General features: G+C 36.4%; 1 protein-coding gene across 4 annotated transcripts in view; it reads left to right on the top strand.

Moving 5' to 3' along the window:
- Positions 1-15,995, top strand: part of LOC136875357 (probable peptidoglycan muropeptide transporter SLC46) — a 175,403-nt gene extending 159,408 nt beyond the window's left edge. For 3 of the 4 annotated variants that reach the window (XM_067148900.2, XM_067148901.2, XM_067148899.2), the window contains 2 exons: positions 6,033-6,189; positions 15,753-15,995. In XM_067148900.2, coding sequence (XP_067005001.1) covers positions 6,033-6,189; positions 15,753-15,852 — 257 coding nt within the window. In that variant the 3' untranslated portion in view covers positions 15,853-15,995. The remainder of the gene's footprint in view (positions 1-6,032; positions 6,190-15,752) is intronic. The other variant, XM_067148902.2, reaches the window with a different exon arrangement.
- Positions 15,996-17,359: the final 1,364 nt, after the last annotated feature.

Genomic DNA, 17,359 nt, shown 5'->3' with positions numbered 1-17,359 from the left:
GCGTTATAATTACAATGTTCTGCATGTGATAGGATATTATGAATCCAGATTAGATAGAAAGATAAGGGATGGATGTGCTGCTGTCAAGGACAGGAGGACTGATTGAGTGTATAAGCAACAGGTACATTTTGTATGCTGGAAAATAGTCTGAGCACTGGTTTGGCTATTTAATCACACCAGAAGAAGTCTATTAGCATGTTTGGTCATGGCTGTAATCTAGGAGAGTTTATCAGCTTTTGTTTACATTTAGAGTGACCTTGAGTTTGATTCCGACAATTTTAGTTTATTTTTTCTAGGCGTACTGGCAAGGAACAGTGTTCATTCAGTCCTTTGACGTCAGTTGCCAGGCTGAGTGGTTCAGACGGTTGAGGCGCTGGCCTTCTGACCCCAGCTTGGCAGGTTCGATCCTGGCTCAGTCCGATGGTATTTGAAGATACTCAGCTATGTCACCCTTGTGTCGGTAGATTTACTAGCACACAAAAACACTCCTGCGGGACTAAATTCTGGCACCTCGTTGTCTCCGAAAACTGTGAAAGTAGTTAGTGGGACGTAAAGCCAATAACATTATTATTGATGTCAGTTGAGATTATATGGAAGGGTAGCGTTCTTGGATACAATACATAATATTGGGTGCCATCATTGTCTTTCTTTAACCACATCCACATATTAGAGCACCATTATACAACAAAGTCTTCAGAGAATAAGTTCTGCTTTTTAACACTTGACAGCTTTTTCCTTCTTCATTCTGGATGATCTTGCAGCCCGTTCTTCTGCAGATATAACATACTGCTTACGCCGCGATATTTTTAGTGATAGTCTTGTGTACTTGTTATTTGGAATCCGTTTCTATTCTCTATTTTCAATTTGATCTTTAGTAATTTTAAATTCATCTAAATCCATTTCTATTTCTTTAAACCATGTGTTTTTTGTTTAACTATTCCAAAAGAAATAAAAAAGTTGTTTGAGGTGTCTTGTATTTGGTGAGCGGTGTATGTGTCCGAGAATGCAATCCTCCATTTTCGCATTGTGTCAATGATCGACTCACTTTTCTTGTAAAGTACTGATTTTGGTCTCCTCTACCCCCCCCCCCCCACTCACTTATACTGAATAATACACAGAATCAACAGTATGCTCCATTACGTTTAGCACTATAAGCTAATCAAGGGAAATCCTTCATCCATTTCAACTGACATTTTCTATTATGCCCATTATTATCTTGCACAGGAAGTTTATATTTTGAATCTGGTGTCAAAAAGGATTACACAAAAAGCGATATTTCAGACTGCCAGAAATTGATTAATTTCTTTTTGATTAGTAACACTATTTACATTGTTAGGATTAACACTGTCACTGTTCTGTTTCTGAGTAACCCTATCAAAAACGAATGTCTGGTTGCTTATAAATCTCAGCATACTTTCACATTGTTTTCAGAACCAAACATGAAATTCATGATTGTTATCACTGTGATACACACAGAAAAGACCCTAACTTAACAGTAGTCCATCCCCACGGTGTAGGGGGCAGCACGTCCGCCTGTCACCCGGTGGCCCTGGGTTCGATTCCCGGCTGGCTTAGGGGTTTTTAATTGAAAATGATTAATATCCTTGTCCTGGGGACAGGGTATTTGTGTCGTCCTTAATGTCCCTTTCCTCACAATCAACACTCTACACTTCCGCAGTTCCATTTACACGCAGGTTCATATCATATGGTGCAAGTAGTGGCAAGAGATCCTACAGGGGTCGATGCCACAAACAAATATAATTTATTCTGTTAAAAAAAAAAACTTAATAGTAAATCCTCTTTCTGCATACAAGTATTTTTTAAGCCTAGAAGTGCCGAGTGTTTTTCCCTAATTGCCAGGCCATTTACTTATGCATTGGATATTTATTTTTTAAACATATTTAATCACGCTTAGGTAGAGAAAAGTTAGACATGTAACACACAATATTACTCAAAAGCTTTATTTAACATGATCATATAAGTATTAGATAACTTACTTACTTATCTGGTAATTATGAGGCGATCAACATTTTGAAAGAAAGTTTTTGTTTTCCATATTTTCAACTTCACCATTAAAACAATCATTTTTAAAAATCACTATATAAAAAACATGCCAAAATTCTTCTAGTTTAAAAAAATATTAAACTCTCAAAGGTAAACACAGAAACAAAAACAAAAAAGAATTAAAAGTTTCGAGCGACACATAGTTCTGTCAGTCGCTGAGCACTCAGAGAGTTTTCTTTTCCTGCCAGGCCTTACAAGGCATAGTCATTTACGGCTAGTGAGGAATGTGTGATGAAAGACTTGAAGCTTTGTCTTCAAAGTCTTACTTGCTACAATAGCGTAAGTGAAAGATAAATATGTTATACGAGCAGTTACCTATGGCTGTGCTCGTATTGATTGCGTAATTTGATAAAAGTTATCGTTCCTCGGTACTGTACTAGGACATTATTAGAAAATCCCTAAAATATAAAACCTCACCGAAAAACTGAGTTCCATTGTAAACCATGTTTGTGAAATTGCCTTTTGGGGCTAAAGTGACCATATGACATGGAACTGTACATGTGAGAAACAGGCTTCTCTCAAGTTGAAAACAAGAAAAACAAAATAATACATGTTTTTTTTATTTTTAAAGGAGATTCTAAATACCTCTTTCCACATCTGTACTATCTTCGGTGTTTGAGATATAAGTATCCCCATAAAATGAATTCAACCCATTGATGCTTTCACGACCCGTCTTGACTGTCCACGAGAAAGGCTTCTATCATGTCTATAAAATTCAACCCCTTTATCAGTCCTTCCCCCACCCCATCCCAACCCCACCCCCACATAAGTGGATTTTTCAAAAACAAGAAAATATAGGTACATGTTTCTTTATTTCTAAAGTAGATCCCAAATACCAATTTTCACGTCTTTAACATCTTCAGTTTGTTTTAAGAAGCCTTTCTCGTGGACAGTCAAGATGTTCTTCTGATGATGTAGAGCACAGTTCTCTGCGAAACATAAAGAATTTCACCTTATTTTCTAGTCACGGCATAAGCCCATAAGCCTGTATCATGTCTACAGAATTCAACCCCATTATCAGTCCTTCCCCCACCCCTACCTAAGTGGATTTTCCAAAAACAATAAAATATATGTTTCTTTATTTTTAAAGTAGATTCCAAATACCAATTTTCACATCTGTAACATCTTCAGTTTTTGAGATACAAGTATCCTCATTAAAAAATAAGTCAACTCTTTTTTACTTCTTTTCACCCCCGTTAAGTGCCATTTCCAAAAACAAAATATACATGTTCCTGTATTTTTAAAGGACTTTCCGAATACCAAGTTTAATGTCTGTAACATGTTAAGTTTCTGTTTTATACTGTAGAAATACTGGTATTCATTTTAAAAATTCACCCGCTTTTTAAATTCTTTTTGGTACCTTAAGTGGATCTTCCGAAAACAAAACATACAAGTTTCTTTATTTTGAAAGGAGATTCAAAATACCAACATTCACGTCTGTAACATCTTCAGTTTTTGAAATATAAGTATCCTCATAAACAGAATTCAACTCCTTCTTTTCTTATTTTCACCACTCCCAGTAAGTTGATTTTCCGCATATAAAAAGTTTGTGTTTCTTTATTTTTAAAGGAGATTCCAAATACTAATTTTCATGTCTGTAACATCTCTGTTTTTTTTTTTAGATATGAGTATCCTCATACAAATAATTCAATTTATTTTTCAATTCTTCCACCCCCCACTTAAGTGAATTTTTCAAAAATGAAAGAAGACATGTTTATTTTTTAAGAATATTCCAAATACCAATTTTCATGTCTGTAACTTCTTTAGTTTTTGAGATATAAGTATCTTCATACAAATAATTCAACTAATTTTTCATTTCATTCACCCCCCCCCCCTTAAGAGGATTTTCCAAAAATGAAAGAATACAATATGTTTCTTTATTTTGAAAAAAATATTCCTAATAAAAAGATCATATCTGTAAACATCTTCAGATTTTGAGATATAAGTATCCTCATCAAAAGAATTCAACTCCTTTCTCACTGCCTCCCCCCCCCCCCGGTTAAGTTAATTTGCCCCCCAAAATGTGTTGTTTTTTTTAAAGGAGATTCCAAAAACCAGGTTTCATGTCTATAACATCTTTAGGTTTTTTTCTTTAGATATAAGTATCCTCATCCAAATAATTCAATTAATGTTTCAAATCTTTCATCCCCACTTAAGTGGATTTTCCAAATACAAAAGAATACGTGATTATATTTTTAAAGGAGATTCCAAATACCAATTTTCACGTCTGCAACATCTTCAGTTTTTGAGATATAAGTATCCCCGTAAAAAGAATTCAATTTTTTAACTTCCTTTCACCCTCCCCTCTTGAGTGAACTTTCCGAAAACAAAAACATATGTGTCTCTTTATTTATATAGGAGCTTCCAGATACCAATTATCACAACTGTAACATATTCAGTTTTTGAGATATATGTATAGTCATGAAAAGAATTCAACTCCTATTTCATGCCCACACCCCACTCCAAGTTAATTTTCCACCCAAAATGCATGTTTTTTTATTTTTAAAGGAGATTCCAAATAACAATTTTTATGTGTGTAACATCTTTAGGGTTTTTTCTTTAGATATAAGTATCATCATACAAAAAACTCAACTCATGTTTCAATTCTTTCATCCCCTCTTAAGTGGATTTTTCAAAAAAACAAAAGAATATGTGTTTATATTTTTAAAGGAGATTCCAAATACCAATTTTCACATTTGCAACATCTTTAGTTTTTGAGATATAAGTATCCTCATACAAAGAATTCAACCAATTTTTCAATTCTTTCAGCCTTCCCCCCCACCCCCTTCAATTAAGTGGATTTTCTGAAAACAAAAAAATAAATAAATATGTATTTCTTTATTTTTAAAGGAGACTCCTAACACCAAGTTTCATGTCTGTAACATGTTACATTTCTGAGATATACTGTAGGTATAGTCTTCTTAAAAATTAACCCCCTTTATCACTCTTGTCCACTCCCCCCCCCGTCCCCCCCCCGCATTAACTGGATTTTCAAACAAAAAAAATGCATCTCTTAATTTTTAAAGGAGATTCCAAATACCAACTTTCATGTCTGTAATGTCTTCAGTTTTTAAGATATAAGTATCCTCATAAAAGGTATTCAACCCCTTTCTCACCTCCTTTTCACTCCGCTTAATTGTATTTTCTGAAAACAAAAAATATGTGTTTTTTTTTATTTTTAAAGGAGATTCCAGATACCAATTTTTCTGTCTGTAAACTTTTAAGTTTTTAAGATATAAATATACTCATTTAAGCAATTCACCCCATTTTCAACCCCTTAGCGATAGAATATCCAAAAATCCTTCCTTAGTGAGCACTATGTTGTATATATATCCCCCAAATTTCATTTCTTTATGTCCTGTAATTTTGGCTCGGCGGTGATGAATCAGTCATTCAGTCAGTCAGTCAGTTAGTCAGTGTTATTTTATATATATAGATGTGATTAAGCGAATGTATGTACAATGCGTCGTGCCTGCGATGTTTTCATTCTGGTGATATTATCTTGCGTCGCAAGCACGACGTTTAGCAGTTCTAGGGTTAACAACAAATTTACCCGTATAGCAACTTGATAAGCAAAACAATTTATGATAGACGAGTTGATTTTCAGTAAAGCAGGGTTCACCAAAAGAAGTTGTTAAGAATATAACAGTTTTTACAATAGGAGGGTGCCTGGTTAACAAAAAATGTACCGTTCTCATTTATTAAATTGAAAAGTCTCTTCTTTACTGAGATAGTAGCTGCATTTTCTTAAAAGAGATAGAAACATATACATTTTAGTCAGCTCAAAGGGGTCTTGGGGCCTGTGGGCCCCCATTCTAAATGTCTGAATGATGATTTGGCTGTGTGCTGCTGAAATCTTTTAGACACCAATCAAGAACAAGTAATTATTGATACATCATGCAACAGCATCATTTAAATTACTGTTTAATTTTTAATTTGTTTCTGAGTTGTTTTTAATTTGCTTTCAGGTAAAGTGTTTGCCATTCTTGCTGTAGCCGACAATGCCGTCCCTCTGGTGTCCAGCACTATTTACTCACAGGTGTACAATGCAAGCATCAACACTCTTCCATCTGCTATTTTCTGGGTCACACTTGGCAGTCAAGTTATTGTATTCATATTGGCACTGTAAGTTCCTTGTTTTACAACTCCTTTTCTCAACAAATGTTCACTAGAAGGCAGTTCCGGTTTAGGAAATGTTATTCCACTGAAGTTCAATTCTAGCAAATTTTACCAGATATCTTAGATTCAGGAGGTCAAATGGACTGCATCGTGATTTATCTATCTAAGGCATTTGATAGGGTAGATCATGGGAGACTACTGGCAAAAATGGACTAGACAAAAGAGTGACTGAATGGGTGGCTATATTTCAAGAAAATAGAACTCAGAGAATTAAAGTAAAAAAATTCCAAAGGAAAGCAACTCAATATGTTTTGGGTGATTTCCAGCAAAAGTATAGTGTTACAAAAATGTTGTGAAGTTTGGTCTGGGAAGACTTGGGAGAAAGGAGACGAGTTGGTAGACTAAGTGGTATGTTCCGAGCTGTCAGTGGAGAGATGGCGTGGAATGATATTGGTAGACGAATAAGTTTGAGTGGTGTTTTTAAAAGTAGGGAAGATCACAATATAAAGATAAATTTGGAATTCAAGAGGACAAATTGGGGCATTTACATTGACATAGTGTTGGATGTAGAACATGTCAATGATAGAATAATTAAGCTAAGAAGGAAAATAGGGAAAGAGGTCCTAACCATAATCCAAGTATATGCCCGTCAATCTGGGTGTACTCAAGAGGAGAAAGACACATTCCTGGATGAACTGGAAGAACATATTGAAGAAAATAATATAATCATGATGGGAGATTTGAATGCTGATGTTGGAGTTGATAGAACAGGGTATGAAAATGTGAATGGTCCAAATGGCTTTGGAAACCGGAACCAAGAGGATGAAGATCTGCTGGACTTCTGTTTAAGAAATAACTTCATAATTTAGAACATCTTCTTCCAGAAAAGACCCAGCCATAAAGTAACAAGATACAGCTGGGATGAACAGCAGAAATCTTCAATCAATTATGTTATCTGTTTATCTGTGATAAGGAAGCTGGTTTGTTTATCACCAATGTGAAAGTATTGCCAAGAGAAAGCTTGTACAGTGACCACAGATTACTGATGGCAACCTTTAGAAACATCTCAGTAGAAAATGTGAAGACCAGGCAAAAACCCAAAATAAGGGTGTGAAAATTGGATGAACCTGGAAAAAAAAGGATAATACCAAAGAAGGATCCGTGACCAGCTCCAGACAGACGAGATAGAAACGGGAGAAAAGGAATGCACTCGATTCAAGAAAATACTTGTGAGCTCAGCTGTTGATACTGTAGGAAAAACAAGTTTTATACCAAAAGAAAAGGAAACTTCTTGTTGGAATGATTCTGTTCAACAAGCCATAAAAGATAGGAATATGGCAAGATGAGAAAGAGATAAAGAGAACCTAAAAGGCACAGATAAGCATTACGTAAAACTGAGAGAACTAGAACAGAAGTATAGAGACCTAAAACTCAGAGAAAGATAAAAACTGGCTTGAATTTACTGGCAAATAAGTAGAAGACAGTAAAGGAAATAATAAACTTCTGTACAGAATTGTGAAAAAACAAAAGAACTATTCATGTACCAATTAAAGCATTGGAAAGAGATGATGGAATTATAACGTGGAGATAGGAAGACATTCGGGAAGAGATGAGGAGGTATTTTTCTTCCTTGTATAATGGAACAGTCTCAGCAGAAATCACTCAAGAAGATTTGGAATTGGATACTGGGAACAAGGCTGGAAAAAGTGAATCCCCATTGACTTGGTTTGAGACTGAAAATGCTCTGAACTGTATGAGCAAAGGCAGATCACCTGGCCTTGATGAGGTGAGCTCAGACATGATTATAAAGCTGCTGGAACTCATGGACTTCAGTGGCTATTTAGTGTGATGAATGCTGTGTGGAATGAAGAAAAAATCCTGACTGACTGGACTAAGGGTTGTATAATCCCCATCTTCAAGTAAGGAAATACACAGATATGTGGCAATTATAGAGGAATCACACTCCTGTCTCATGGACTTAAGTTGATGGAGAAAGTGATAGAGAAAAGATTATGAAAGATCATTCAACCACAGCTTGAGAAAGAACAATACGTGTTTCGAAGTAACAGATCAACAACAGATCTAATTTTTGCTGTTAAGATGATAATAGAAAAACATTGGGAAAAGGGAAAAAATGTCATCTTTGTCTTTCTTGACCTAGAAAAAGCTTACGGCAGCATACTGAGGTATAAACTTTGGGATTGCTTGAGAAGGAGAAACGTTCCAGTATCTCTCATCAGTAAAGTAAAACTGTTGTACAAAAACACTGCCAGAGCTGTGTAAGGATAGGAAATGGCTATTCCAACTGGTTTATAACAAGTAAAGGAGTGCAACAAGGCAGCACTTTGTCACCTCTACTATTTATCACAGTGATGGATGAGACAATGAAAAGAGTGAAACAGCACAGCTAGAACAGTGCATTCAAGGCATTTGCATTAGCAGATGATGTGGAGATTTGAGGAGGTAATGACGAAGAAGTTCAAGGAATGATTAATGCTTGGAATTGTCATTTTAAGGAATTTGGACTTAAAATCAGCTTTAAGAAAACAGTTATTATGACAGTCAACAGACAAAAGTCAAGAGCAAATATCACAGTAGATGGACAGAAATTGCAAGAAGTTAACCACTTCAAATACCTCGGTAGTGTCCTGACTGAAGATAACCGATCAGATTTCAAAGAGGAGCTGTCCTTTACTATCAGTTTAGAAGTCTTCTCTGGGACAGCTAGATTCCAATACTAGTCAAACAAACACTTTATCAAGCTTACTTCTTGCCCATAACAACCTATGACCTTGAAACTTGTATCATCACAGGCAGAGATAAAAGTAGACTCCAAGCTGCAGAAATGAAATTCCTCCAGACAATGCTACAAAAAACCAGGAGAGATAAGGTCCGCAACGAAAGGATTTGCCAAGAGATTCAAATAAGAGAATTGTTACGTGATACCATAATCAGATGAAGATTGAAATGATATGGCCATGTAATAAGAATGGACTGTTGGTCAGTGGCTTAGGAATGGTTGGAGAAAACCTTAGACGGCAAAAGACCTAGAGGCAGACCTCGAAGGAGATGGATCGAACAAGTCAAACAAGATCTAGAACATGGAGGAGTGGATTGGAACCAAGAACAGGAAGAAGAATGGTACCTGAAGTGATGAGCGCTCATACAGCGCACCTGGGAAACTGGTGAAGATGATGATGATTATCACTATTGCAACTCTCCATTCATTCGGTATAGTTCCTTCATGCAAATAGTAATCAAATAAGTTCTTCATATATGGTACTATATCCCAGCTCATTGTCTTTAGTGTATCCCCAGAAATCTTATCAATTCCAGCTGCTTTTCTAGTTTACAACTTTTGTATCTTACTGTAAATGTCATTCTATCATAGGTAAATTCTAATACTTCTTTAGTATTAGTCACCTCCTCGATCTGGACATTATCCTTGTAACCAACAATCTTTACATACTGCCTTCTGAAGATCCTCACATACACACTCTTGTTCATTAATGATTCCTGAAATGTCCTTCTTGGAACCTGTTTCTGCCTTAAAGTACCTATACATACCATTCCATTTTTCACTAAAATTTGTATGACTGCCATTTATGCTTGCCTTCATGTTATCCTTAGCTGACTTCTTCGCTAGATTCAATTTCCTAGTAAGTTCCTTCAATTTCTCCTTACTTCCACAGCCATTTCTAACTCTATTTCTTTCCAACCTGCACCTCCTTCTTAGTCTCTGTACTTCTCTGTTATAATATAGCCGGTCTTAACCATTCCTTACCACCTTCAAAGGTACATACCTGTTTTCACATTTCTCAACAGTTGCTTTAAACCCATCCCAAAATCTGTTTACATTTTTATTTACTGTTTTCTACTGATCATAATTACTTTTTAAAAACTCCCTCATGCCTGTCTTATCAGACATATGGTACTGTCTAATAGTCCTACTTTTACGATCTTCCTTTCTATCACATTTATTTTTAACTACGATAAAAACAGCTTCATGATCACTAATACCGTCTATTACTTCAGTTTCTGTATAGAGCTCATATGGTTTTACCAGCAACACGTCCAGAATATTTTTCCCTCTAGTTGGTTTCATCACTTTCTGAATCAGCTGTCCTTCCCAGATTAACTTATTTGCCATTTGTTGGTCATGCTTCCTGTCGTTCGCATTACCTTCCCAATTGACATTTGGTAAATTGATATCACTTGCTACAATCACGTTCCTCTCCATATCATTTCCCACATAGCTGATTATCTTATCAAAAAATTCTGAATCATAGTTTGCATCACCCTTTCTAAATCTGTACACTCCTAAAACATCAAGTTGCCTATTATCTTTAGAGATGAGCCTTAAACCTAGAATTTCATGTTTGTCAAAAATATATAAGTGAAGATAATACACTTCTCTGTCGTAGTCCAGGTTGGTTTCTAAACCAATATATTTTCCCCACTGGAGTCTGGACAAAACTGAAACAGTTTGTATACATTGCTTTCACTAATTCAGTTGTTATGCATAATTATTGAGTGGACTGGAGTTTCATAGTAAGGATGGACAGTGAATTTTTTATACATTCAGTTAATTTTTGTGCAGTTGTTAATAACCCATCGTGTTCTATTAAATGAATCAATCTTTCTGAATTTAAAATAAATATATAAAGAAAGAAAGAAAGAAAGAAAGAAAGAAAGAAAGAAAGAAAGAAAGAAAGAAAGAAAGAAAGAAATCAGAAGAAATTAAAGAGATACAGGGGAAGCTCTTGTCAGAAGGATGTGAAGTAATTGAATCTCAGATTTGGAAGAAATTAAATAATTTGAAATCAAAATGGAAACTGGTAAGTTGAAATGTAAGTTACTTTAAAGTAGGAAGAGGAGTTTGACAAATACATGCAAGGGAAATAAATTCCTCAATATCAGATTAAGAGATAGGTATATTTTAATTCTTATTTACGACTATTGCAATTGTTTTGCTTGGCAAAACTGCAATGTTTTGTAAGACAAAGGACCATAGTGCAAGAGATGGAACGTTATTAACATTTAATATCGTTCTGTTTTGCAGTACAGGAAAATGCTGCTTGATATCTCCAAAATATTGTTCAAATGTAACTCGCTCTCGAATGTTATTGCCATTCAGGAGCGGTGGGATTTTCAAAAGGGGTGGTCGTCATCACCCATGGAGTTATGGCATAACCTGAATCTTCAAGCAGCATGGCACTAGCATCCTTCCACTGCATTATCTTATATACTGTATGTCTGAGTTTTTCCAGATACACAGATCATGTACGGTCCTTGGCCAAGAAGCTTCAACACTTGCAAATTCTTCACTGCCACTGCATGTAGCTTCTAAGCTGATTTTATGAAATCCACTTTTGTTGACATTCATCATCATGGTGAGCAGGTTTTACCATCAGTATGTGGGTACTGTCTATAGCAGCACCTATTGCAGAAGAGAAATGATGCTTCTCCTGCCATCTGTCTTTCTCGGTTTCTAGCTTTTCAGCAGAAGAAGGATATCTAACCCAATACTGCCCTAATTTCCAAAGCAGTCATTACTTTAAAGCATTCAAGGAAACAGTTGTCTTATGAACTCCAATGTCTTCCCAAACACCACTCTGAAAACCTTCATTCGATAAGACAGCACCTCTCAGTTCATAACTCTTGCTTTATGTATTTCCCCTTGAGTGTATTTGCCAAACTCCTCTTCCTATTGCTTTAATTTTGTTAAGTACTTTTAATTTCCAGTTTGTTTCTTATCAGTTTTCATTTTTATTTTCTATTCGAAATTAAGTCTCCCAAACCTAAAGAGAGGTCTGTTATTAAGTTTCACGTATGAAACTTTTCTGGTTGATTCACCAACGTATATTCTGGCATTACATGGTGGTCAACCTTTCTTAAGAAACTGAAGTTTCCTACTGAGCTACCTTCAACATTTTGTAGTTCACACTCCTTTCTCAAAGCGCCTACTATTCTTTATTCATCCCAAAAGCAATGCAGATACTCTGCAGGAAATCAGGCACTCCATATTGTAGTAGGCACTTCATGTCTAAGCACCTATTACTATTTATTATTCTTATGCCTTTGCTGGTGAGACCTAGTGTTTACTGGGCTAGAGCAATTTTGTTCCTTTCATTGACCTGTCTGTCTTATCCTTAGTTTTGACAACATGAAAGTGACTGAGGTATGAGTGATGTGATTCTTCTTCTTCTATTATTATTATTATTATTATTATTATTATTATTATTATTATTATTATTAAATTGTACAAGGGTGGTAGATGGAGAAAGGGCAAGCCCAAAATACATAGAAGTGCCTCCATCTCCACATGTACTGTATGTGTACATAAACTCTACTGAATATTTACATTTATGTGGACAATTTTAAATTTACATATTTACACTCCAAACACTGCCCTCTTAGAATGATAATTATCTTTGATTTATGGTATACATATTAGAGTAATAAAAATGTAAACAGACTCTGGGATGGGTTTAAAGAAATTGTTGAGGAATGCGAAAACAGGTTTGTACCATTAAGGGTGGTAAGGAATGGTAAAGACCCACCTTATTATAATAGAGAAATAAAGAGACTAAGAAGGAGGTGCAGACTGGAAAGAAATAGAGTTAGAAATGGCTGTGGAAGTAAGGAGAAATTGAAGGAACTTACTAGAAAATTGAATCTAGCAAAGAAGGCAGCTAAGGATAACATGATGGCAACCATAATTGGCGGTCATACAAATTTTCGTGAAAAATGGAAGGGTATGTATAGGTATTTTAAGGCAGAAACAGGTTCCAAGAAGGACATTCCAGGAATAATTAATGAACAAGGGGAGTGTGTATGTGATGATCTTCAAAAGGCAGAAGTATTCAGTCAGCAGTATGTAAAGATTGTTGGTTTCAAGGATAATGTCGAGATAGAGGAGGAAACTAAGGCCAAAGAAGTAATAAAATTTACATATGATAACAATGACATTTACAATAAGACACAAAAGTTGAAAACTAGAAAAGCAGCTGGAATTGATCAGATTTCTGGGGATATACTAAAGACAATGGGTTGCGATATAGTACCATATCTGAAGTACTTATTTGATTATTTTTTCGTCGGAGGAGCTATACCAGATGAATGGAGAGTTGCTATAGTAGCCCCTGTGTATAAAGGAAAGGGTTATAGACATAAAGCTGAAAATTACAGGCCAGTAAGTTTGACATGCATTCTATGTAAGCTTTGGGAAGGCATTCTTTCTGATTATATTAGACATGTTTGCAAAATTAATAACTGGTTTGATAGAAGGCAGTTTGGGTTTAGGAAAGGTTATTCCACTGAAGCCCAACTTGTAGGATTCCAGCAAGATATAGCAGATATCCTGGATTCAGGAGGTCAATTGGACTGTATCGCGATTGACCTGTCTAAAGCATTTGATAGGGTGGATCATGGGAGACTACTGGCAAAAATGAGTGCAATTGCACCAGACAAAAGAGTGACTGAATGGGTTGCTATATTTCTAGAAAATAGATCTCAGAGAGTTAGAGTAGGTGAAGCTTTATCTGACCCTGTAATAATTAAGAGGGGAATTCCTCAAGGCAGTATTATCGGACCTTTATGTTTTCTTATATATATAAATGATATGGGTAAAGGAGTGGAATCGGAGGTAAGGCTTTTTGCGGATGATGTTATTCTCTATAGAGTGATAAATAAGTTACAAGATTGTGAGCAACTGCATCGTGACCTCGAAAATGTTGTGAGATGGACAGCAGACAATGGTATGATGATAAACGGGGTTAAAAGTCAGGTTGTGAGTTTCACAAATAGGAAAAGTCCTCTCAGTTTTAATTACTGCGTTGATGGGGTGAAAGTTCCTTTTGGAGATCATTGTAAGTATCTAGGTGTTAATATAAGGAAAGATCTTCATTGAGGTAATCACATAAATGGGATTGTAAATAAAGGGTACAGATCTCTGCACGTGGTTATGAGGGTGTTTAGGGGTTGTAGTAAGGATGTAAAGGAGAGTGCATATAAGTCTCTGGTAAGACCCCAACTAGAGTATGGTTCCAGTGTATGGGACCCTCACCAGGATTACCTGATTCAAGAACTGGAAAAAATCCAAAGAAAAGCAGCTCGATTTGTTCTTGGTGATTTCCGACAAAAGAGTAGCGTTACAAAAATGTTGCAATGTTTGGGTTGGGAAGAATTGAGAGAAAGAAAAAGAGCTGCTCGACTAAGTGGTATGTTCCGAGCTGTCAGCGGAGAGATGGCGTGGAATGACATTAGTAGACGAATAAGTTTGAATGGCGTTTATAAAAGTAGGAAAGATCACAATATGAAGATAAAGTTGGAATTCAAGAGGACAAACTGGGGCAAATATTCATTTATAGGAAGGGGAGTTAGGGATTGGAATAACTTACCAAGGGAGATGTTCAATAAATTTCCATTTTCTTTGAAATAATTTAGGAAAAGGCTAGGAAAGCAACAGATAGGGAATCTGCCACCTGGGCAACTGCCCTAAATGCAGATCAGTATTGATTGATTGATCCTTTTGAACCCAGCCATTTATAACCTCACTCATACCCCTGTATACACACTCATTCATAACCACTCCCAGACACACACGCATACACATTCAACTGTACTTGCATCCATCTTTCTTGCAATTCTATTTTATACAAGTTATATACACCACATATGGGTTTCTATTTACATACACATTTTCTTTACTGCACAGAGGAAGTGAGGAAGAGAAAGCAGTTTTATCTCAGAGATTCCAGGTATGAGCAGACCTTGCGTAAAATCCATTTAAATATGAGGTTGTTTTGGCGAGGGGAGGGACAAGAGTAACTCCTTGGCCTCTCTTAAGAGAGCGGTAATTAAGCTGCATGTGGTGGAAAGGGGAGGGGTATGTGTTGTCTGTCAGGGCTTTCTTAAGGAAGGCTACGTTTATTTGTTTACATAATGTGTTCACTGGTGGCAATGATCTGGCTGTTTTTAAAGGGTTGTGTTTGTTAATTAAACGTTCTCCTAGTCTCAAGACACCCTCTAGTTTCCTCATATTTTCTATTGTCGTTGGGTGCCGCACCAGGGAAATATAAGACGTTCGTAGGGCTTTACTTCTTCCTCTTGAGAGAAAATACCATTCCTTGCTTTGAATGAGGTGAAAATGTTGCTCATAGGGTCGGTCATAGTGCAATGCATTTCAGTGTGCTTGGCAGACTTATATGTAATAGGAACTTGTGGCTCAGCGAGGAAAGCAACGGGAAACGACTCACTCCTCATTTTCATAGTACAGTATGCCTCCTCAGTGATGCCTAGGCAATCTATGACAGCAAATGGTGGATATTCTGAGGACTGAACAAACACAAATGAAATGAAAATGTAGAAAAAATGCAGGTGCTCAGTTTTGTTCATACCATCCGATAATCTCCATCACAACACCACATTTCATCAGCTTCACTTTGAAAGTGTGTTGATGTATGCCTTTCTAAGCCATTTTTATCCCTCATTAACCCATCCACTTACTAGTGATTTCCTCAATGCAAAAATGCAATTTATAATTGAAATGTTCATATATATTCCAGGATTATCCATGTCTTGATAAAAAGGAACCCCTTAGAAGTTACCGACGCTGATTCTCAAGAAGCTAAACGTACTCTTCAAGGTTGTGATGCAGAAGAATGATATAAATACAGGGTATAGAAATGTGTGTTTTTATATTAATCATGATGTCTAGAAGATGCTGGTCTCATGCCTGTGGAATAAACCTTCTTGAGAAAGGAAATCTCTTGCCATTGTTATTGTGAAGTAAAGGTAGTTTGAGTACACTTTGATCTACACATGAAATGTTTGTTCCAACCAGCACATCCAGATGAATATATGCTCAATATTCATGAATCATTCTTTACGCTTATACACACAAGTTCTAAGTAGAATCTACGTTGAGACAGCACAGTAAGTATCACAGAAAGCATTTTAAATAGTATTTCTTCCTTTCCAGTCAATATTGAAAAAAGAAATTGATTGAAGGGGACCCAGACGTTCCTATACCTCCAATGTTAGATTTAAAGAACATTTTCTTCTAAACTATTGACACCAAAATGCTGAAACTTTTACAGTAGTATATTACATTTATTTACCATCATGTACTATTGGCATTTTAATATATTGATATTTTCTGGGAATATATTAATTATTTTGTTACTGAAAATAATTGTCACATCATTTGGCATAGTATCTTTGACATGAAATCTCTCATTAATTAAGTGTATTAATTACCTAATTGTCATGTGATCCTTGAGTATTATCCTAGACAATATTTCTTTTCGTACATTTTTTTTTTTTGCACAAAGCAAGTTATTTTCCTTTTCCTTTTCTTTTCATTTTGTCCGTAAAGAATGGATAAAGAGTGCAAGTGTAGGAACATTGGGTGTGGCGAGGCATTGAGGGGTATGAGGGAGGAGTTGGAGACTTTGAGATAGATAATTAGGATTCTCACAGAAGACAGGAAGGTAGCTAGGCCTCTCTCAAACAATGTACAGGTTACAATAGGTGTAAAAGAGGGAAAGGGAGGAACTGTAGAAGACAGGTGGTCGGAAGGAGATTGCAGGCTAAGAGCTCCATTCAGGATCAGAATTCAGGACAGGTGTCTGTGAGAAATCGGTACGTGCCACTCCAGGTAGAGCAACTGAGGGAAGATGAGGAACAGGGAACTGTTGCTGAGATGTGTGGAAGTAGGAGGAAGGGAAAAGGTAGGAAAGGGAAATGTAGAGTAGAGGATAGGAAAAGACAGGTAGAACAGGGTCATGGGAGGGAGAAAAGGGAGGAGGAAGTAGCTTATGCAGCTATCAGGAAAGATAGGGCTGACCAGGAGGGGAGGGGATCAAATGAGGTGGGTAGGGTTGAAGCTCTGGTCATGGGGGATTCCATCGTTAGACACGTGGGGAAAGTGTGTGGAGGAAAGGGTACCAGGGTAGAGTGTTATCCAGGAATTAGGTTGAAGCAGATATTGAGGAAAGTAGAAGAGAAGGAGGAGGGGAAGGAGAAGGTTGTAGTGTTTCACGTTGGTACCAACAACGTAAGGCAAACTAATATAAGTACCAACATAGTTGGGGATGTGTGGAATCTGGTAAATGCAGCACGGGTGAAGTTTAAGAAAGCGGAGATTGTTATCAGTGGAATACTGTGTAGG

Source organism: Anabrus simplex, chromosome 6, assembly GCF_040414725.1.
Source record: "Anabrus simplex isolate iqAnaSimp1 chromosome 6, ASM4041472v1, whole genome shotgun sequence".
NCBI lineage: Eukaryota > Metazoa > Arthropoda > Insecta > Orthoptera > Tettigoniidae > Anabrus > Anabrus simplex.
This window is presented reverse-complemented; position numbering and strand designations above follow the sequence as displayed.